The sequence below is a fragment of the Syngnathus floridae genome, chromosome 13, assembly GCF_059516105.1.
Source record: "Syngnathus floridae isolate MCC-2025c chromosome 13, RoL_Sflo_1.0, whole genome shotgun sequence".
Taxonomy (NCBI): domain Eukaryota; kingdom Metazoa; phylum Chordata; class Actinopteri; order Syngnathiformes; family Syngnathidae; genus Syngnathus; species Syngnathus floridae.
The window spans coordinates 13156002-13175495 of record NC_142425.1 but is presented as its reverse complement, the minus strand read 5'-3'; the positions used below and the strand labels follow the sequence as shown (position 1 = coordinate 13175495).

The 19494-nt window shown below is 42.7% G+C and overlaps 2 protein-coding genes across 4 annotated transcripts; both read right to left on the bottom strand.

Moving 5' to 3' along the window:
- Nucleotides 1-501: 501 nt before the first annotated feature.
- lhx9 (LIM homeobox 9) lies at nt 502-11645 on the bottom strand. 3 transcript variants are annotated; one of them, XM_088394587.1, is made up of 6 exons: nt 11460-11645; nt 8756-9037; nt 7922-8124; nt 6887-7245; nt 3664-3866; nt 1555-3289 (listed from the first exon to the last, which is right to left on the bottom strand). In XM_088394587.1, exons 2-6 carry the CDS (start codon nt 8933-8935, stop codon nt 3035-3037), a joined length of 1200 nt encoding a protein of 399 aa, XP_088250713.1. In that variant the 5' UTR covers nt 8936-9037; nt 11460-11645; the 3' UTR covers nt 1555-3034. The 3 variants fall into 3 exon arrangements, with proteins under 3 accessions (XP_088250715.1, XP_088250713.1, XP_088250714.1); XM_088394589.1 differs by lacking the exons at nt 1555-3289; nt 11460-11645 and adding an exon at nt 502-1145 and having other exon boundaries at nt 8756-9372; XM_088394588.1 differs by lacking the exon at nt 11460-11645 and having other exon boundaries at nt 6887-7242; nt 8756-9371.
- Nucleotides 11646-12010: 365 nt separating this feature from the next.
- Nucleotides 12011-18928, bottom strand: c13h1orf53 (chromosome 13 C1orf53 homolog). The gene is made up of 4 exons (XM_088394965.1): nt 18525-18928; nt 17511-17612; nt 17047-17093; nt 12011-14931 (listed from the first exon to the last, which is right to left on the bottom strand). Exons 1-4 carry the CDS (start codon nt 18750-18752, stop codon nt 14832-14834), a joined length of 477 nt encoding a protein of 158 aa, XP_088251091.1. The 5' UTR covers nt 18753-18928; the 3' UTR covers nt 12011-14831.
- Nucleotides 18929-19494: the final 566 nt, after the last annotated feature.

Sequence of the window (19494 nt, the reverse complement as noted above, 5' to 3'; positions counted from 1 at the left end):
GACAATACAACAACAACACTATCAGAGCAACATGTAAAGTGCTGGTGACCTCAGTCATCATTGCACACTGTGCCGCTGTCATTTCGGGTCATGTACCGTGTGACCATGTGTATGTATCGTGTACGTTTTATTTAAAGCCTCGCCCCCTCGCCGACCCCCCCCGTTCTTTGTGGGTTTTGTCTGACTCCAGAAACAACCTGGAGTCAGGACAAAGAAGGAAGAAGAAATGGACTTTCCTCTTTGGACACAAATGTTTCGCACATTGTTGGAATTTTGTTTATTGGTCCCCATGTGGCCCCCGCGTTTTCTTTATCCTGCTTTTTTTGCCTTTCCAAAACGATACACATTCTTCTTCTACTTATTTATTCACTATTTGTAATTATTTCTCAAAAGCTCTCCCAAAAATTTGCTGTACATTGTCAAACTGTCAATAAAAATGGCAACGGAGACCAGGTACAGTGAGTCAAGAATTTTGCGTGTACTAAAGAGAACAGGATTTTTTTTCAGGATTTATTTCGCAGCGAACAATCACACACTGACTCAACGGAAATAATATACATCTCAAGGATACAGTTAACAATAAGGTGCATGCAAAATGAGAATCTCTTCTTTATGCCTTTTGGTGCCATTCCCTTCGGCGCAGACATCCGGATGGCAAAGCTCCAGCTCTGCGCTGGTCACATTTGCTCGTCCTGCTGCTGCTGCTGCCCACTTTCAAGGAGGCCGCCGTGTGCTTGCAAAAAAGGACCCTTGTGGCTACAGAAAAAACTTGGAGATACTGTAGAAGGAAGGTTCTTGGACCAGTGGGGGCAGCAAGTGTGTAGTCGAGATATATACGTGCGTGTGTGTGTGTGTGTTTGTAGTTTGTGTTTGTTTTGGCTATGTCACAATACAGTTTATTGTCTTTCCAAGACAGACATTGAGTGTCATCTCTCTCTTTGCTTGATGGATTCAAACAAGACATTTTGGTGTGGCCAACAACTTGCAAGTGAATATTTTGATCTCGATATGCTCTATCATCATCTAATATTGTCTTTGTCTTCAATGGTGAGGAACTCCCATCAAAGTTTCCCCCTTCTCTTAATACTTTAGGGAATTTTCAAACGTCGGGATGTATGGCTGTAATGCCCCAAGATTTGTTCTCCCTGAAAGAAATGATAGAGTAAGAATATATTAACTACAGAGCAACCTGGCTTTACGGGGTCTGCATTGATTTTGACTTTAGGTTTACCGCGTTACACATAAGTAAATTTGTAGCATTCTGTCGATTCAAATTCTACAGCCATGATCATGCATTAGAAAAAGCAAATTTCATGTTTTTTTTTTGACTGCAGGGTTTGGATGCAAATCCATGGGGCATTACGTCAAAAACATCATAAAAGAGGAAATAGAAATTAAAATGGAAGCAAAAATGAGGAACGACCGTCTGTCAAGCGCAAAAGCTCTCTCGGCTGTTGATGTGACAAAAGGGGGAGAGGGGGGGAGGAGGGGGGGGAGAACTGTTTTCAAGAAAGAACACAAAAATGGCAAGTGCAATGAAAAATAAAAAAGCCATTTAAAGCAAAGTATTGTTTTTTTTTATTCACACAAATTTAATAAGATATATAACAACCGTTTGGTCCATAAATATTTAAGGGGGGGGGGGAATAGTTTCTATACACCATCTTTATCAAGAAACAGGGAAACATGGACAATCTTGATAGAACACTTACTGTACTCAACTATTAACACGAAGATCAATATATAAGGTTCTTGGAACTATATCTGAAAGAGTGCACAAATGCTTTCTATGACATCGCTGCCCCTCCCTCCCTCTCTCCCTTCTCTTTTTTTGTCAAAAACAGGATATACACCATAAAAAGATCTTTGAAAATAAGATGCAAAACAGTACAAAACTAGTGAGGCGTCCGAAGGGTGTGAATCAGTTAACAAAGAACACACAGAATCCTGAATTTCACAACCTTTTTTCTCCCAAGTTATCTATCGCATAAGGCACGTCGAGTAGAACTGAGTTAGGCATCTACTTCAGCGAGTAGACTCGGAGTACCACTTTTTGTTCCGCAAAAGAACAAACTAGGAAATGGGTCTTCTGCTCCTCTCTTTACTACCTTTCAGCCAGAAGAAACATGCTTGTTTCTTTTTTTTTTTTTTTTTTTTGGTCTGATCAGTGGCAATATTAGGAGAAAAGATGATTTCACCTGCGCCGAACTTCAACTAGTTGAGGTCATATTTTTTTTCAATGTCAGCTCTACAAATCCAGTCAATTGTTATACTACACTCCCTTTTCCGTTTAAAAAAAAAAAAAAACATCACCCTGAGCAACATGATAAAACAATAATGCACTTTTTACGGGGGGGGGGGGGGGGGGGGTGCTTTTGTGCAATTGACTCAATCTGCGGATGCGTTTACTGGATTCGATTTACTGCAATTCATCCAGCAGGCCAACATGACGTCATTCCATCGACTGCTCTACCTAATTTTTTGAACCATTTGCCGTCGTCGCAATTGCATTATTGTTTACTGAATCGATTCCCAAAATCTATTTGGGCTTTTAATCATGAAGTCTGATTCAACTGCCGTACAAATGGGAGACATTCAAAAAGAGAATTGAAAGAGTGTTTTTTTTTTTTTTTTTTTGTGTGTGGATTTGGAGCCATTTACAGAACATTCGACAAGTTTGCTTCCCAAAGGACAAACAAAAATACAAGTTTGGGAGGGCAAAATTCACCAATTCAGCATGAATTAAAAAGGGCTCAATTTGTCATCATTCAATACAAATGTACAAATGAAGATTTTTTTTTTTCCCGCCCCCAATGATTTTCTGAAAGTCCTTTCCCCAAAGTCCGTCACTGCCATGAGGTTTCAAATGCTACACATTTGTTCATTGTGAAATAATTTGACGTGGCCACTGCTTTTCTTCTCTCTTCAAAGGAGTCATCTCTGCTTGATTTAAAGGTCAATTTAAAAAAAAAAAAAAAAAAAAGAAATGAATCAGAGGAAAAATAACAGTTAAAAAATTAAACAGTCTGCTAGCTTAGAAAAGGTTCGTCAAGGTAGTTTGTGAAGGGCTCCCCGAATCGTGGCTGTCCAAACTAGAGGTGACGGAGGTCACTACAGTAATCGAGGGGTTTGTCAGGTCTGTTAGCGTGGCCGCGCTGGAGGGGGGGGTCAGGGCCCCACTGTCGGACGAGGGCGGAGGGAGTGAGGTGCCATCAGCCTTATCAACACCTCCATTCTCCTGTCGTAAAACGTTCCTTCTGAATTTGGCTCTCGCGTTTTGGAACCAAACCTGCAAACCAATGCCAGGGGTGGCTTTTTACTTTATGCGTTGATGTTACCGCAAGAAATACACAACTACAGCTCAACATGAATTGACACAATATTTGGGGAGTTCAGTATGTCAGCGCCTGGTCCCAGCACAGAAATGAAAAGGGAATGAGCAACTTTTTTGGGATGTGCACTCTTCTTTGCAATCAAACGCTAATTCTGCCTCCAAATTACAGCCAAAGCACCCATCTACTAGTAGCTACATCCATCATGGCTCAATGAAACAAACAAAAGAAAAATAAATGTGGCGGGGGGGTGGGGGTCATGGAGTACAGGGTGGGAGCGGAAACACTCATGGTCTGATCGTACGAGGAAGGCAAACAGATTGGTGCTTACCTGCAGAACTCTTTTGGTCAGGCCCGTCTTCTGGGCCAGCTGCTTGAGGTCCTTAGCGTCCGGGTTGTGGTTGATGGCAAAGTAGGATTTCATTGTCCGCAGCTGGTGGTGCTTGAAGGAGGTCCGCATGCGCTTGGTCTTCTGCGTCGGCGCGTAGGCCTGCTGGTCTCGGTCCAAGTGGTCCGCGTCGTTCTCGTTGCAGCCTGTGAGGCGTAGAGCGCAGCGCCACGTCAACCGGGAGCGAAACACAGCAGTCCACATGTTTGTGTGGTTTGCAAGGATTTCTTTTTTTTTTTTTTTAATAAAAATTCAACTCAAAAAGGGAATTGCATCGTGTACCACTTGGGTCCAGCTGTGCTGTTATTAATATAGATATATATAGGTGTGTGTGTGTATGCATATATACACACACACACACACACACACACTGATAAACTGAATTAAAAAGCTCACATGACTCATATTTTATACAGACAGTTACTTAAAAACCCCAAATTCCATCCCAACAAATTTGAATATTACATCTGAAACAATCAAAATGATTTCTAATATGGAATTTAAAAAAATAAATGACAGTTCCCTTTTTGAACATCATTTTGTAATCTATAAACATTGCTCATGTGATTCATGCGTAGTGATTGATGATTAATTTTTTTTTTTCTCCTCCTCACCACAAAAATGACCATGTTTGTCAAGGACAAGCAGTTCATCTGATATTTCTTTTTCAAATCTTGGGGGACACCGCTCAAATGGACCTTTTTGAACACAACTACTGCAAGATACTACTTGAATGCATCCATTGAACGGGGCTACACTTCAAAACAACAACATTGCATTATTGATGCCACCCGTGACAACAACTTGCCATATAAAGCTAACATGTATGCACTGGAGAACATTGAAGGTTACATTGTTGTCCCCATGTATTACAACACTTTTCTTTTATAGTTGTTTGAGAGTCAAAACGATAAAAAAAGATGACGTGCAAACATACTTGGCATAATGTGATGTTTCATGTCACCATTGCTCTGCCTGGCACCGTTTCACACTAATAAAAGCAAGCTTATTGGCATGTGGAACATATTGCGTATTGTTTTATAACAGTTATCCACTAGGGGGCTCTGTATCCAAAGAAGAGCGAACCTAATGGAGAGGCGTGGAATAACAATACTCAGTAGACTGACTCCACTCAGCGAGCTCGGCGCGTTCAAAACAAGCAAGAAAAGGCTCACTTGAGACAAATAACATCAAAACAACCGTGGAATCGAATCCTATTTGTAGTAAATGTGAGCTTTTAGATGTGCGAAGACTGACGGATATTAACATGAACATTTGGGGGAGACTACAATGAAAAGGCTGTCAAAGGTTTGTACACATTCAAACTGATTTAGTTAATTTTTAATCATCGCGTTTGATTATTCATCGTTTGTAATAGCTTTGATAATCATTTTAAAAACATTCATGCTGCATATAGGGACTAAAAACAGGAATATCAAGAAAGCGTTATTTGGAAATCTAAAAATATTTCAGCCTGATTGTGTTTAATGTAAGCATGCATGGTATTTTTGAAAATGCATCCCACCCTACTGTTCCATGAGAAAAGCCCGAATTTGCATAAGGGAATAAAGGCAACGGAATGATGTTTGTGGGTATCGAGTTGACGCAGTGGCCCGAGAACAGCTCGCGGCCTGGACCTGGCCGCAAAGCTGGAGGCCCAGCCGGGATTCCAATGTCGCTTCCAATTAACGGAGAACAATTAACGCGCAGATTACCCTTCTTCCTCCCCCCATTCATCGGGAGCACAACTCGGCCGCACAATGACTCGCTTATCAAGCGCGCACTAATTCGCGGAGAGACACGAAAAATTGGGACGCTCCAGGGTCCAGCGACTCGCAGGGACAAGATTTTTTTTTTTTTTTTATATATATATAATTCTAAATCCTTTCCACTGACTGACAACCGAGAAAAACAGCGCAAATAGTCTATTTACATATTGAATTGTAATTATTTTTACCAAACAATTTTTACACATTTACATGTGACTGATGTGAAAATGAACGGATGACAGTAAATTAATTATGAGGTGACTAACGCCATCGTTTACCCTCAGGGCAGATGCATTTCATCCAGACATGCAACCCTTACATAAATTAACATTTAAACTAGTCATCTATTTCAGTGAATGCCAACCAGTGTGCTGTGAGAGATCATCAGGTGTGTTGCAGGCAATTTCTAAAATTATTTTATGACTATAAATAATTTATCTTGAATAAAAAAAAAATATCTAAAAGTTAAATTGGAGTGGTGTGCCCCAAAACACATCCTATCTATTACAGTGATGTATAGTGATGGGCAGAACAATAAATTCTCTTCGACTTGATAGCAATGATACTTTTGGCCATTGTACGTTTTGTTTTTGTTTGGTTGAGTGCAGTGAGATTTTCCAAATGTCACATTTTGTCCAAATAATTGTTTATTCTCAACAAATAATGCCATAACACATTTTTGTTTGTCAATCCATTTCAATTAAAACGCTTGACTTGACGAAAAAAATTGAGGGTGCCCCAAGTTGAATTTTTGTTTTTGCAAATTAGATTTTAATAATTTTTTGTGCTGTTTTTTTTAAAAGAATCGCGAATGTTATTACGTTTAGAAGCATTTTTTTCTTACATGTGATAGAACATCAGTTCCTTGAAACTTTCAATTTTGCTGAACTGATCTCAAAATGTTTATTCCAAATAAATATTTAGCTATCTATGGAAGTGACAGGCAGAACTATTAACTCCTCTTGCAGAAGAAGCCAATTGACAGTTTTTGTGACATTTTTTAGTTGATACTGTACTTTGATTTATTTTTATGTCAAATATGTTTTCACTCAATACAAGCTGCAAAACACTGAATTAATTAGTCCACAAGAGGGTTCTGTTATATTTGGAAAAATTGGGAACAAGAAAACAAATAGGCAGGTATTTTTGGGAAGCTGTTTTTGCAATGAAAAATGTTTTTTTCATATATGTGCAATTTGACTGAATTGATCCAAAACCTTTGTTTGTCTATATATGCCAGTGACGTATAATGACGCAGAATATTTAAATGAAGGCAATTAATTAATTAGTAAGGTCTTCCTGAAAAATATAGCTCTTGTAAAATATATATTGGGGACGTTGGTTTTGCACTCTCTTGTTGTGTCTTGTGTGTGTGTGTGTGTTGGGGGGGGTCTCACCTGTGTTGTAGCTCGGTAAGTCCAAACCCATGGCGGGGCTCTTCCTCTTCCTCGGCCGGCCCTTCTGCGCCGTGCCAGTGCCGTTGAAGTAGGGCAGGCCGAGGCCGCCGCCCTTAGCGGCCAGCTCGGCAAAGTTGAGCTGGGGGTGGTAGTCGGCTCCCTGCACCAAGCTCTCGAAGTGGAGGCGGCAGTAGACGAGGCTGTCCTTCATGCCGAAGTGGTCGCCCGTCGTGAGCGTCTTGTTGCACGAGGTGCACGTGAAGCAGCTCAGGTGGTAGACGGAGTCGCGCGCGCGCATCACCATCTCCGAGGCGGAAATGCCCAGGTGGCAGCGCGCGCACCTCTGCACCGAGAACCTTCTGGAACAGACGCATCGTCAAAAACACTCTCCCGGGATGCACAAACACGCACATGTATATTGACTTGTGCTGCCAAACAATATGTCACGTCCTAATATCAAATGATTAATAATTAGCTTTAAATTGCAGCAGGAATGTATTTCCCCTCATTAGCATATGAGCAAAGATGGCAACACTTAAAAAAAAAACATTCCCATTGTTTGACTCTATGTGTGTAACGTTATGAATATTGTGTACTTTTTCTACATATTAAATAAATCCTCCCATGTATCATCATTGTGGATCGCCACATTCAGCGCAAAAAAAGATGGCGATTTAAAGAGACAGGCATTTAAATTGCTCATTTTTTGCACGATTTTTATTCTGGGTAATTTTTAAAAGCACACAGATTCAACTATATAACAACCACGAATATATTTGTTTTTCCAGCACGTTTATTATTTTACAGAAAAATAAAAGATACACTACCAAATGACTCTTTTCACGCAATTTTTACATTTACACATCATTAAGATTAAAAGCACATAGGCTCAACACATTCATGCTGAATAAAAAGCGGTGGTAAAATAAAAAGAACGATTTTCATCCAATTTGTCTTTTATCGTTGAAAACATATAAAGCATATATTTTGGATGGATTTGACATTGGTATAAGACGTCGTTCGTATACACCTTACCTGTAGTAATCCTCTTTGCAGTAGATGCTGCCATCCTTGGCGAAACATGTTAGCTCCGACTCCAGCGCTAATTTACATTCACAGCATTTGAGACAACGCAGGTGCCACTGTTTGTCCACGGCCAGGAGGTAGTATCTGTCCGAGATCTTGCCCCCGCAGCCGGCGCACAGAGCGGGCTTCTCCGGGCTCATGGAGGGCATGGTCTGGAAACAATCCATGCATCGTCAGAAAAACAAAACCCTTTTGCCATATTGGGAATAATATGTACATGGAGGCATACATGTCTCCACGTAATTCAATGTTCTTTGTTTTGTTTTTTAATAATTGATATTTTACGTTTTAGTATCCCATAGCCTTAGTGAAACAAACCAGGCAAAAATGCATTTGATTCCAAAGCTAATATTTTTGTTCAGCATAAAAATCTGCTATGTTCTGCCTCATGTCATGTGCACAATATTTTTTCATGTGCATCAGTTACTAATTCAATAGAAAAGCACTTTGTGTCATTTATATTTATTTATGCTTTTGCAAGTGTTGCAATCATGTGTACTGTAAAACCAGTTATCTTGGGCTTGGTCATTTTAAAAAAACTATAATTCCTAATTGTGTCACGTAATTAAGGCTACTCCTATACGTAAAACTTAAACGTAAATGCTTTTAGTTGTTAGAGACTGTTAAACATCCATTATTCGTCAGGGTAAGAAATTAAAATTGCTCGGATATTATTGTACGACAAATATTTTGAGCTGGAACAGCCGACTTGCATGTGTATCTCATCCGTCAAGCCCCTTCGAAATGTTTTGATTGCACTTGAATTGAAAGGCCTGGCCTCACCGTCTCTCTGCCGTTGATCTGCATGCTTTTGGCCAGGCGAGACTCCGACTTGGACCTTCTCTCCATCTCCTCCATGATCCCTTGGATGTGGTCCCCGGAGATCCCGTGGAAAAGCATGGCTCCCTGTCCTGGGCGCAACGTGCGAGCGGCTGCTTCTGCCTTGCAGCCCACCACGTCCATATACCGTGGAAGCCGACTGGTGTGGTGCCGTGCCGGCTCGGCTCAGCGCATCCAAAATGCACAAAGTCAGATCACTTCCCTGCCCGCTGCGTGCAAAGGCAACTAAAGCACAGAAAAGGGAAGGAAAAAAAGGGGGAATAAACTACAGCAGCAGCAGCAGCAGCGACACGGGTGGGACGACGAGAAGTTTTGGTAGTGAACCAGCTTGTTCTCTCTTTCCAGAATGTCTCATCCAGATTTAAAAAAAATATATAAATAGTCCAAGGGGGTATAGGGAAGGAGGAGGGGGTGGCCGGTCAAAAATAATGACACAAGCTTCGGGTTGTTTCTTTTTTCTCTCTTTTCTCCTGACTTCCAAAGTTCCCAGTCAGGGCTCCTTGGTATTTGGAGGTCAGATTGGAAGTGCCTGCATTTGAGCACCGTGTCCTATTTGTGAAGAGAGCAAAGCCTGCCCCAGTCTGAATCATTTGGTAGGAGGAGTCCTCTCTCTCTCTCTCTCTCTCTCTCTCTCTCTCTCTCTCTCTCTCTCTCTCTCTCTCTCTCTCTCTCTCTCTCTCTCTCTCTCTCTCTCTCTCTCTCTCTCCCAACAAAGAAGTGCTTTTCTTGCCTTAAATCCTCCCTGTTTTCATTTTCTACATTTAAGTTGTTGACATCCCTTTCAATCACCATGTTGCTGCTAAGACGTTCGTCGTTTATCTTCTAAAATTACTGGCGTAAATTCAATTTGTATGGAAGCTATTACATTAGACCCCCCTGAGCTGCATTATCAGTATTATTGCTGTTGTTATTAATATCATCATCATTATCATAATCATCACAATAAAATAATGAATGAATATCACGGTCCAATCAAGTGTTTGTTTGCTTCAGCGTGTGCACGTGGATAGTGGGCGGGGCCTGATTCTATTAAACAATTAAAAAGTAGGCACCGCTCCATCCCATGCGAATTATATTCCCCCTCTAACACACTAAATAGTTGAAATGTTTTACTGTTTAATTTTCTCCCAACACCTAGCTCGATTATCTGTTGTAATTGCATTGCATTCATTTCTCTCTTTCTCGGGAATTGGGCCATGCAGCAGCACCTTTGTTTACTTTCAATGGGACGTAATTACAGAAAAGGAGCTGAGTGACATTTTTCACGCAGGGCGAGTGTGTTGTGTACGGTAAGTGAAAAAAAATGTGGTGGTAGTTAAACCCTTCAAAATTTGTTTAAAATTGAATTAAAATTGGACCGAAAATTCATCCAACTCTTTTTTTTTGAAATTTCGTTTATGAGGCCACTGAGATTATGCTATTAAATATAATCTGTGACATCTTAAATGGGTGGGGGTATAAATAACACGTTGATAAAAAAACGGGGTGCATACTAAGAATTTTATTGTGAAGATCACTGTCACGAAAGCGCTATATTAATAGAGCTATTGTATGTATGCATGCATACACCCCAAATATGGTGTCACAAAATCTTAATATGGTCTAACGGAGCCACGACATGAAATGTAAAATAAAAAAAATCAGAAGGCCTACTAAACCTTGGTCAACATAGCCTACAGCCTATATTTTTTGTCTCATTCATTTGAAGATGCGTTCCACGCACATATCCGTGCACCCCCACCCCCATTGAGCCTTTAACTGGAGGCCCCATGAAGGCTTCAACCCTTAGAGAGATGCTTTTTGGACCTGAATTGCATGCACGTTTATATTTGCGCATCCCATCAGTAAAAAAAATAAAAAAAATAAATACAATGTACATTACATTTTACTTGCATGCATGACAGGCTGACTGTAAGAATATACCGCACTATTGTTCCAATTAAAAAAAAATACGTTGACGTCACGCATCTCTACGATGATTTTATGGAGACATTTTAGACGACTTGATATGTCGATAAAAGGAGAACCGTGTTGACCCGTAGCCTGCAGCAGTAACATTTGATTTGACTGAGGAGGATTTAGCGATGCGTCAGTGAGCATGCAGTGAGTAGCACACAAGGGCTGGTGTCGTTTGTCCATTTGCATGAATAATTGTGTTATTCTCTGCTCGTAAACACGTTCTTTTTGCTTTTTGCCCCTTCTCAATTTCACAGGGAAGCCTGCTTGAGTGCCTTTAAGTCTGAATGGTGTGATCGCATCTAATGTCTTGAAAATGAATCGTTACAATTTAGACCGTTTATAAAACGTATTGAATTTAAACAACGGAAAACAAAACGACTTTTTTTCACACAGGTTTATTTCAATTGATTTAAATATTTAAAAAGTGCCTTTTTATGAAAATGGCATGATAGCATTACTATTTGTATTGCCCTAATAGAAGAAAAAAATATTCCAAATTATATCACGTAATTTCAAAACGAACGTTAATTAGTGTATCTAAAGTCGAACAATAAAATAAAGAGAGGTGCTTTTTAAAGAGAATTTGTGAGTTAGTTGTTATGAACCATTGTCTTCCATGAAGCGTCATGTTTTGCCGGTTTCTGCTATGACCGTATTTCTTCCAAGAAAACAATTCTCGGTGTCTTACCTGAGGATGTTCGATGGCCGCGCGATGCGATGCGCAAGGCGGAGGAGACGCGCCCTCCAGCCGGCACTGTGCGCTGGCAATGGAGAAGAAGAGGAGGAGAGAGAGGAGAGGAAAGGAGAGGAGATTGGAGGGAGGCTTCCTGCCTGCTTGCCTGCCGGTAGATGGGGGCTGTTCCACGTTTGTGAGCCGCGGCTCCACTTCCAGCCTGGATTAAAAGGCAAGTCATCTAAATATTCCTCCGGCACGCACAACACGAAAAGTGCGAGCCAATGGCCTTCTTTGCAGGCGTGCAAGCTTCTGATGGCTGATGTCGCCACGAATTAAAAAGGGCTAAATAACACCATCCTGGATCGGTTACCGCCTTATGGCAAGCGAGAAGCATTCACACGGAGATTTACAAAGCATATGTTAAATTCATTTGGGGTTTTAGTCATCATAAGAACGAAATAAATCTTCTTGATTCTCTATGACGCCTCGCTGTTTGAATGAGACGCTCCACTTGTCTGTGATAATTCAAAATATTCCAACGTATTTTTTATTCACGAAGGCAATAATAACAACGAATTAATCATGCATGATGGCAAACTCATAAAAGCACCAAAAGATTCTGTATACAGGATAAAAAAGGCAACCTTTTCTTGATGATCAAATAAGGAATTAAAAGAATGCATTATTTGCCAAGTTCACTAATGAATGAATGAATATTAAAGCAAAAAAATATAGTCATCTTCCCTTGTCTTGAACAATATAGCTCTTACTCAATGTTGGTTGGACCATTCTAAAGCCTTTTGGCCTTCCAGTGACATGAAAAACAGAAAAAAATAATATTCACCACTTTAATAACGTCAAACCTTTGCGTTTCCCAAAAACGGAATATTGTTTTGAAGTGCTTTTATGATGCCTGACTTCAAATGAGACAATATTTCCTCCACCATCAAATGTCCCTTTGCTTCTTGTCTATGAATATTCATGTCCCCAAACGGCTGGGAATGTTAAAAAAAAAAAAAAAAAAAGTCCATAAAGGGATGCTCACAATGGTCATAAAATCGCACAGACCTTTAAGTGCACCGAGTCTGCACCTGAATTGAACTGTTAATATGACACAGGGAGTCATCCTTGCGGCAGGATCACACTTCAGGGAGGTGTGGGTGGAGTGATTTCAATTGACAAGGAGTGAATAGAATATTGTCTGGGTGAACACTTGGGCTGTGAGCAAAGGGTGACAATTAATTACACCTCTTCTGCTGGCATAAATGAACACGTGCCATGCTGCTATACACTCACTTTGCTCCTTCTGCCTGGTATGCATCTCATCAATAATGCAAGGCCATTGAGATCCTGTGTAGTGCAATGTGCACGATGGCGGCTCCTCGGGTGCAGCGGGCCCGGGTTCAACCGGCCCTACCGACCGAGACGACCGCCCGCCCTCTGCTGTAGTTATCATGGCACACATCCAGGGTTCATCTGGCGTTATCATTTCTGGGTCACCTCAAGTGACACTCGGTGCCTTCCCAAAAGCACGAGCGAGGGAGGTGGCAAGCTTCTCCCGGGATCTGCCGTGGTAGCGAGGAAGCATGGGTGCAAAGCTGACAGAATGAGGGAGAGGGAAACGAAGGGAGGAGGTGGATGGATGGCTGGGTGGTGCAGAGTGGGGCTTTCAGGAGGAGGATCAGAGGGAGGAGTGAAGTGTTGTACAGATGCATCCCAGTCACATGTGCCTCAGTGGGTGGGTGAGGAGGAGGGTGAGGAGGAGGGTGAGACATCCTGGAAATATTTACAAACAAAGCAGACTAGAGTCCATAAAGTAAAGGACATTCATTTGATTTGTTCATCAAGAGTGATGAACAGGAACTACTGGTTGACACTCGTTAATTAATTTTGGTATTGTGAGATTATGATGAGACGGGATAATTCCGTTGATTTCTTGGTGGGAAGGTCAAGTCATTTTTTGTTTTACAAAATGAACCCACCTCACGGTTTCCTCGTAAATAAACCCCTGCAAATGTTGGGTTAATAACAACCCAATTTGGGTTAAAAATTAGACCAACTCAAGTTGTCCTGCGTTGTTTGCCCCAAAATATATATATATTTTTGTTCAGAATTGAAATCCACCTATTTTATCACTACTGTGAACTTACAAATATAACATACATACAAATATTTTTTCCTATACATGGAACCCTTGGGTGTCTCTGGACAATGATGCTTTAAATGGACATTTCAGGCATCTCATATCCTACCTAGCCCTTCCTTCTTTCTATTCCTCACCATTTTGCATCTCTTTCTGTTCCCCCCTTACCCAAGACCCCTCCTTCGATCTCCTCCCTGCTCTGCTCTGCTGGAGCTCGAATCGCAGCCACAGTCCCTGGCAGATGGAGGATAGGAGAGAGAAGCTCTTAACTAGCTAGTCTGAGCCTCTGGTCTCTGCACACCAACTGCTGCCTGCACCCCCCCTCCACACCCAGAACAGCTCCAACAGCCGCCACCACCTCCGTCCCCTGGGGAGCGACTATCCTCCAGGGGAGCTGGTGCACGTATGAGTTCATATCTGGCCACACTAGAAAGGACAAGGTAACATGATGGATGGATGTTCTTTATTGCGCTACAACAAAGTGTAGGTTTAGGGAACGTTTGCAAGTGCTGTTATGTTGTCAAAACTGGCTCTGGTCTTCTCTTTTAAACATCCAATAACACTTTCTCCACCATAAGGTCTGTAAATAGGCTTCTGGCCTTGATGGGCGCCAAACTTATGACCCCAAGTCCTTGCAGACCGAGTCTATCTGCCCACACATGCGGTTAGGTACGCCAAAAAGAGTACCTCGTTGAGGTGCCAGTGAGTGTCTCCTTTTATCTGGGCTCATCTGGCGGCCACGGCTTGGGCCTGGCATCAGCGTGTGCACCAGTTGCGGTCCAGGAGAGAAACGTGGCCCTCTGAGCTATTTGCGGCCCTGCTTGTCCGAAGGAATCTGGCACCCTGACTGTCACGCAGCGGCCATGTTTTTATCACTAATTCTAGCGCAGGGATCTGGTTGAGCAGGATGCTACCCTGAGGGGGAGCTGACATTGGTCTATGTAGACCAGACGTTGATGGAGGGGCTGCTCAAATAGTGCTTGAACATCAAGACGCTTCTAATAAATAAGGCGGGGCCACGCCAATTGCTGGGACTGATGTTCCTTTCAGCAATCGTACGAATGACACTCATTTTTTTTTTGACCCCCTGCCAAGCATGTGTCATTGTGTGGCCGACTGTGATGGAGATGCTGTAAGTGACTGTGGTCCAAGCCGTTGGCCGCCGCAGGGCTGCTGTGCCTGTTTGAGATGGAGAGAAGGGCGGCGGGGACAGCTGAGGCAGGAGGGAGCTGCTCGGCCTGTCAACTGGTTGCGACTGGAGCACGTCTGGTCACAGTTACAAACTGGACAGCTCTCTTTTGCTCTGCGGCGGCAGTGGCGGCGGCAGCGAGTGCCATCGTCCTGCAGAAAGGCGCACGGTTAGTTGCTGCCACTCCGCTCTCATGCAGCATATGCTTCAGCTGAAGGTCAGAGATGTTCAGTCCAAAACGCCGGAAAGAAACGCCTCGTGTCTGGCGAGCTGGCTGGCTGCTGTCATTTGCGGACCAAACAAAGGAATACTGCTTAAGTGTTTGTCTAAAACGCATTTGACTTTAATCTTGAATTAAAAAAGAAGATGCAGATACAGAACAGGTGCTATTCAGTTGCAATGCTTTGGTTGAATGAAAAATGGCAATTCATGGACTGATATCAGGAAAATCATTCAGTGATAAAAACAGTGAATAAATAATAATCGTAAAATAAAAAACTCCATCTCATCCAGATCTTCACCCAAATGCAAGGAGTTCTTTCTGGGTATATGCTGAACATTTCCAAAAAGTTTCACAAAAACAAAAGTACATTTTGGCTTCACACTTGGGGATAAAAACATGAAGTCATTCCTTTCTGTGGAATTGACTTTCATTGCTGTTGTGATCAATGAATGGAAAGACCTCAGCATGACTAAAATAACTTCCACCACATTGAGTGGCTTGACTGTGTTGTTTGTGTCACGAAAACAGGATGCGGAACAACAACCTTCCAAAATGTGCCATCAACGGACTGGGAAGATGTGGCGGGATGAGGCCCAATCTAAAGTTGGCCTATTTCATAGTCCACGCCGCACTGCCAAGACCCTGAGTGGCAATGCATCTACTTGAAAGCGACAGAAGAGTCCCCAGGGCAAAATGCGCGGCAGGCAGCCAGGCAGGCAGGCAAGCGGACCCAGGTAACCTACTTGATGGGTGTGACACCTTCACCATCCCGCCCGAGAATGTTGCCGCCGCACGCTCCGCTGCCTCGGTTTACAATAACACAACATAAATTCACATCTCATCCCGCCTGACGACGACACGTCCCCGAGAACCTGTCCTCCTCGGCACTGCTGGGATCATAAATCTCCTTGTAGCTGCTGGCGGGCCTGCGTCGCCATCACTGAGCGAGCGAGCGAGCGAGCGCTTTGCCTTTAGGACCCACCTGCCGAGGAGGCGAGCGAGCGAGCGGCCGTTGTCGGCGCAGACGCAATTCGGCGGCAGACACATTCCTTTGCCCATGCGTGACATGTTGGGAGCCCGGAGGCCCGCCGCTGTCTTCCCACATGCGCTAACGAGTCAAACCTCACCTCAACGGAGTCAGCAAGCTCTTGGCCGTACCTCGCACTGCGATAACCGTGCACTGTTTAGCGTAGCCTTTATTCTATATTAGCCCATTAGAAGCCACGGGGTGTTGTGCTCTTCTAAGGCCCGTATGGAGGCGCTTGAACGTGACTCGCCCTATTGCAGTAGTGGGGAAGGAGGGCCGCGGACGGAGTTCATTAGGCTGCAGCTCAGGAGAGCGGCCGCGGGGGGAAAGTGTGCTTTAGCCGAGTGTTGCCAGGAGGCTGCCAGTCCGGTGGGGCGGCCGGCCATGTCGGCGGCGTGTTTGTTAACAGCCTGATTGCATCAAGTGGTGTAAAAGCAGAGCAGCCGAGAGAAAGGACCGACCCCCTCGGCCCTCGCCTATTTTTAAACAACCGAGCGTTTCAGTCAAAGGTAGCGAGTTTAGCGGAGCCGACGCGCAGCGCAAATGATGCTAATATTCATGCGCTCGCGCATTTGGGAGAAAATAAATAATAAGAGATGCAAAGCAAAGGAGCGCAAGATGTTATCTGACATCCGACTGTTATCTTCTCCTATATGCCCTTTATCTTGAGGGCAAACATCTAAAATGCACTTTCAGTTTTCATCCTGATACTCCCACAACTCTTGTTAATACATCAGAGAAGAAATTAAGTTCTCATAAAAAGGAATGAGGAATGAAACTCGCTGCATTCCTAAATGGACATTCACAACAAAAATACAGTGAAAATGCATTTTGCACGGGATTTGACAGAAAAATCTCTCCTTGAGATTAAAAATGAGAATAATGAAGAATCGTCTACATATTGCACAGTCACTACTGGAATTTCATCATTCTGCTAAAAAATGGTTTAAAACAAGGCACCGGATTCTTCTGTTACCTTGGCACATTTGAACCTATACGTAAAATAGAGAATTAAACCTTTTCTTCATCGCAGGGTCCTTCACGTTGGCTTGGCCATATGGACACTGCGGGAGGGAATGAAATCATTAAATGGTGTTCAACAAAGCAAAGAAAGGCGAGGCAAAAGAAAAAAGATAAGAAAAGAAAGGAAAACAGAGGACAAGAAGAAACAGAGACGCTGACAAAACTGGATGGGATTTCCAGAGAAGAGGATGAACAGGCCTGAACAAGACTCACTGGGGCATAATATTCATTGTTGTCCATGAACCAGGAAGTAGCCTGATATTTCTGACAAACAGATGGACAAACAATGAAATAACTAAAATAACAAATCCAGAAGTGACGTGGGGGACTGTATTTTGTAGAACGAGAATTATGTCTGGTTATTTTTCAAACAGAGAAGTCACAGAACAGAATTAAAGCGCAGTAGCAAAGAAGAAACATGTGGGGGGAAAAAAAAAGCACACAAAGGAGCTGCTCACATGTCTGCAAGCAGTGCCACAGCACTTCCCTCGCTGAAGGTGAGCATATTCTGTGAACACCTTGTAGCCACTGGAAGGATCAATATACATCTGCTTCTCTGCCTGCACATCATGACATTTATTTTTAATTAGTGCAAGACAAATGTACATGTATGTCCCATGCATACGTTCAAACGCAAGGATGAAATTAACATAAATATACATATATCTATAAACAGATTGTTTTGGGTCAAAGAGGATTGTAGGTGACCTTGTTGCATTGGAAGAGATGTAAAACTTATGAGACGATAAATTAATTTGCACGTTACATGTGTGTTCTTCATTAGTCAAAAATATGCCGTGACACCGGCATTCATATTTACATAAGGTGAATCTTCTTGCGAGAGTTAAAGAACAGATTTCTGACACAACCTATTACTCCAGCTGTTCATGGATGCAACCACCTTCTGTGAGAGTGAAAAACACCAAACTCCTCTGCCATCCCTCAGGAAGTTTCCAAAATGTCACCTCTCAGTCTGTTTCAAACTGAGAGCCCACTAGTTGGTGAGCTTTGACAGGCCACAAAGATAAAAACGCCCCGGGCCTTTGGGTGACACAGCCTGTCATTTCACATGGCATTGCACGACCACATAGTCAAGCTGGCGGAGCTGGGCCCCCCCTCGCCCCCCCCACTCCGCATTGTGCTTTTGCCACCCAGGCCCTCACACTTTCCTCAGGTCTTGGCCAACTTGCCTCAACTTCAAGAGCACAATATTTACAAGCTGGAGGCCCCTAGGCATGCAGATGCACCTATACACAGGCGCCAGTCACCACTGCACGCCTCACTGGCTTTGCTTGATGGAGGAATAGAGACGACCTGGATAAGATGAAGGATCTGACAAAAACAACATTAGCACCACCATCGAACTTGTGCTTAAATGCTGGAATTTACATTACAAATATTTAATATCCATATGGTCTAGTGCAAGGTTAATATTTGCTGAGATTTCAAATTTTTTTTAGTGATGTTATTACCTGACATGCTTCTGCGTGGACTTTATGAATGAGCAGCTCCTCCTCTGTCAGCTGTTTACAAGCTTGTTGTGGTTCGGTTCTGCTTTCCGACGCGTCTTCGGGTCGCCGCGAGCCGTCCACATGCAGCTTCGTGCTTGACATGAGTGTTGCAAGGCGTTCCTTACACTGGACGTGAAGGAGAGTCAAAATACTAAGCGCTACTCCTTTTCTACAACGTTGGCAATGCATTGTCAACGTTTAATAAGCGACTATCAATACGTAGCATGTCTTAAATATCTAATGACTGACAATGTCAAGTTTTTTTTCTCCCTCTTCCTGACTTTTCATTGACTTGCCTCTGCAAGAGTCGCTGACAGTGTTGCGTGCACGACTTCCTGTTTGAAAACACGTCACAAGCACGTGACCATGCCTCCACAGCGCCCCCACAGTCGTCTGAGGAACTACAGTGGCCGTGGTGCAATTATCAAGTGTTCTCCTGTAGAATGTAAGGATCTGTTCTAAAAAAAAAAAACCCAACAACATTAACTTAATTTAAAATAAAAACAAATCTGCTAAAAAAATCTATCCGAAATTATCAAATTACAAAGATGAATGACAATTGTTGAGTCTTTTTGCATTTTGTGAGACATTTTTGTGAGATACTCGGACTTGTGCTTTGCCATTCACACCACATTCACACTTAATGTAGAGCAGTGATTTTCACCCATTTTGGGTGGGTCGGAGAACCATTTTAGGTGCTTGTAAAAATGTAGTCTGCTTTTGATTTTGATGCTACAGTATAGAAACGCATTGAGTTTCCCAATGGAATATATTAGCCTTCACTTCATAAACTAAACATGAATGTTTTTATAATGTGTGCAGAAGCAGAGAGGGAAACCCATGCAAACATGGAGAGAACATGCAAACCTCACTGATCTGAAAATTGAAACCTGAACTTCAGGCAGCCATAGTAACCCCATGAGAGGAGTTT

Coding starts and splice junctions, on each gene's coding strand:
- lhx9 (XM_088394587.1), bottom strand. CDS start 8,935: ATGGACGTGGTGGGCTGCAAGGCAGAAGCAGCCGCTCGCACGTTGCGC. Junction 8,125..8,755: donor AGATCAACGGCAGAGAGACG/GTGAGGCCAGGC, acceptor GATTGTTTCCAG/ACCATGCCCTCCATGAGCCC. Junction 3,867..6,886: donor CTTACCGAGCTACAACACAG/GTGAGACCCCCC, acceptor TACGCCTCACAG/GCTGCAACGAGAACGACGCG.
- c13h1orf53 (XM_088394965.1), bottom strand. CDS start 18,752: ATGCATTGCCAACGTTGTAGAAAAGGAGTAGCGCTTAGTATTTTGACT. Junction 17,094..17,510: donor GTGGCACTGCTTGCAGACAT/GTGAGCAGCTCC, acceptor TCCCTCCCGCAG/TGTCCATATGGCCAAGCCAA. Junction 14,932..17,046: donor GACCCTGCGATGAAGAAAAG/GTTTAATTCTCT, acceptor GCCTTTCTGCAG/GACGATGGCACTCGCTGCCG.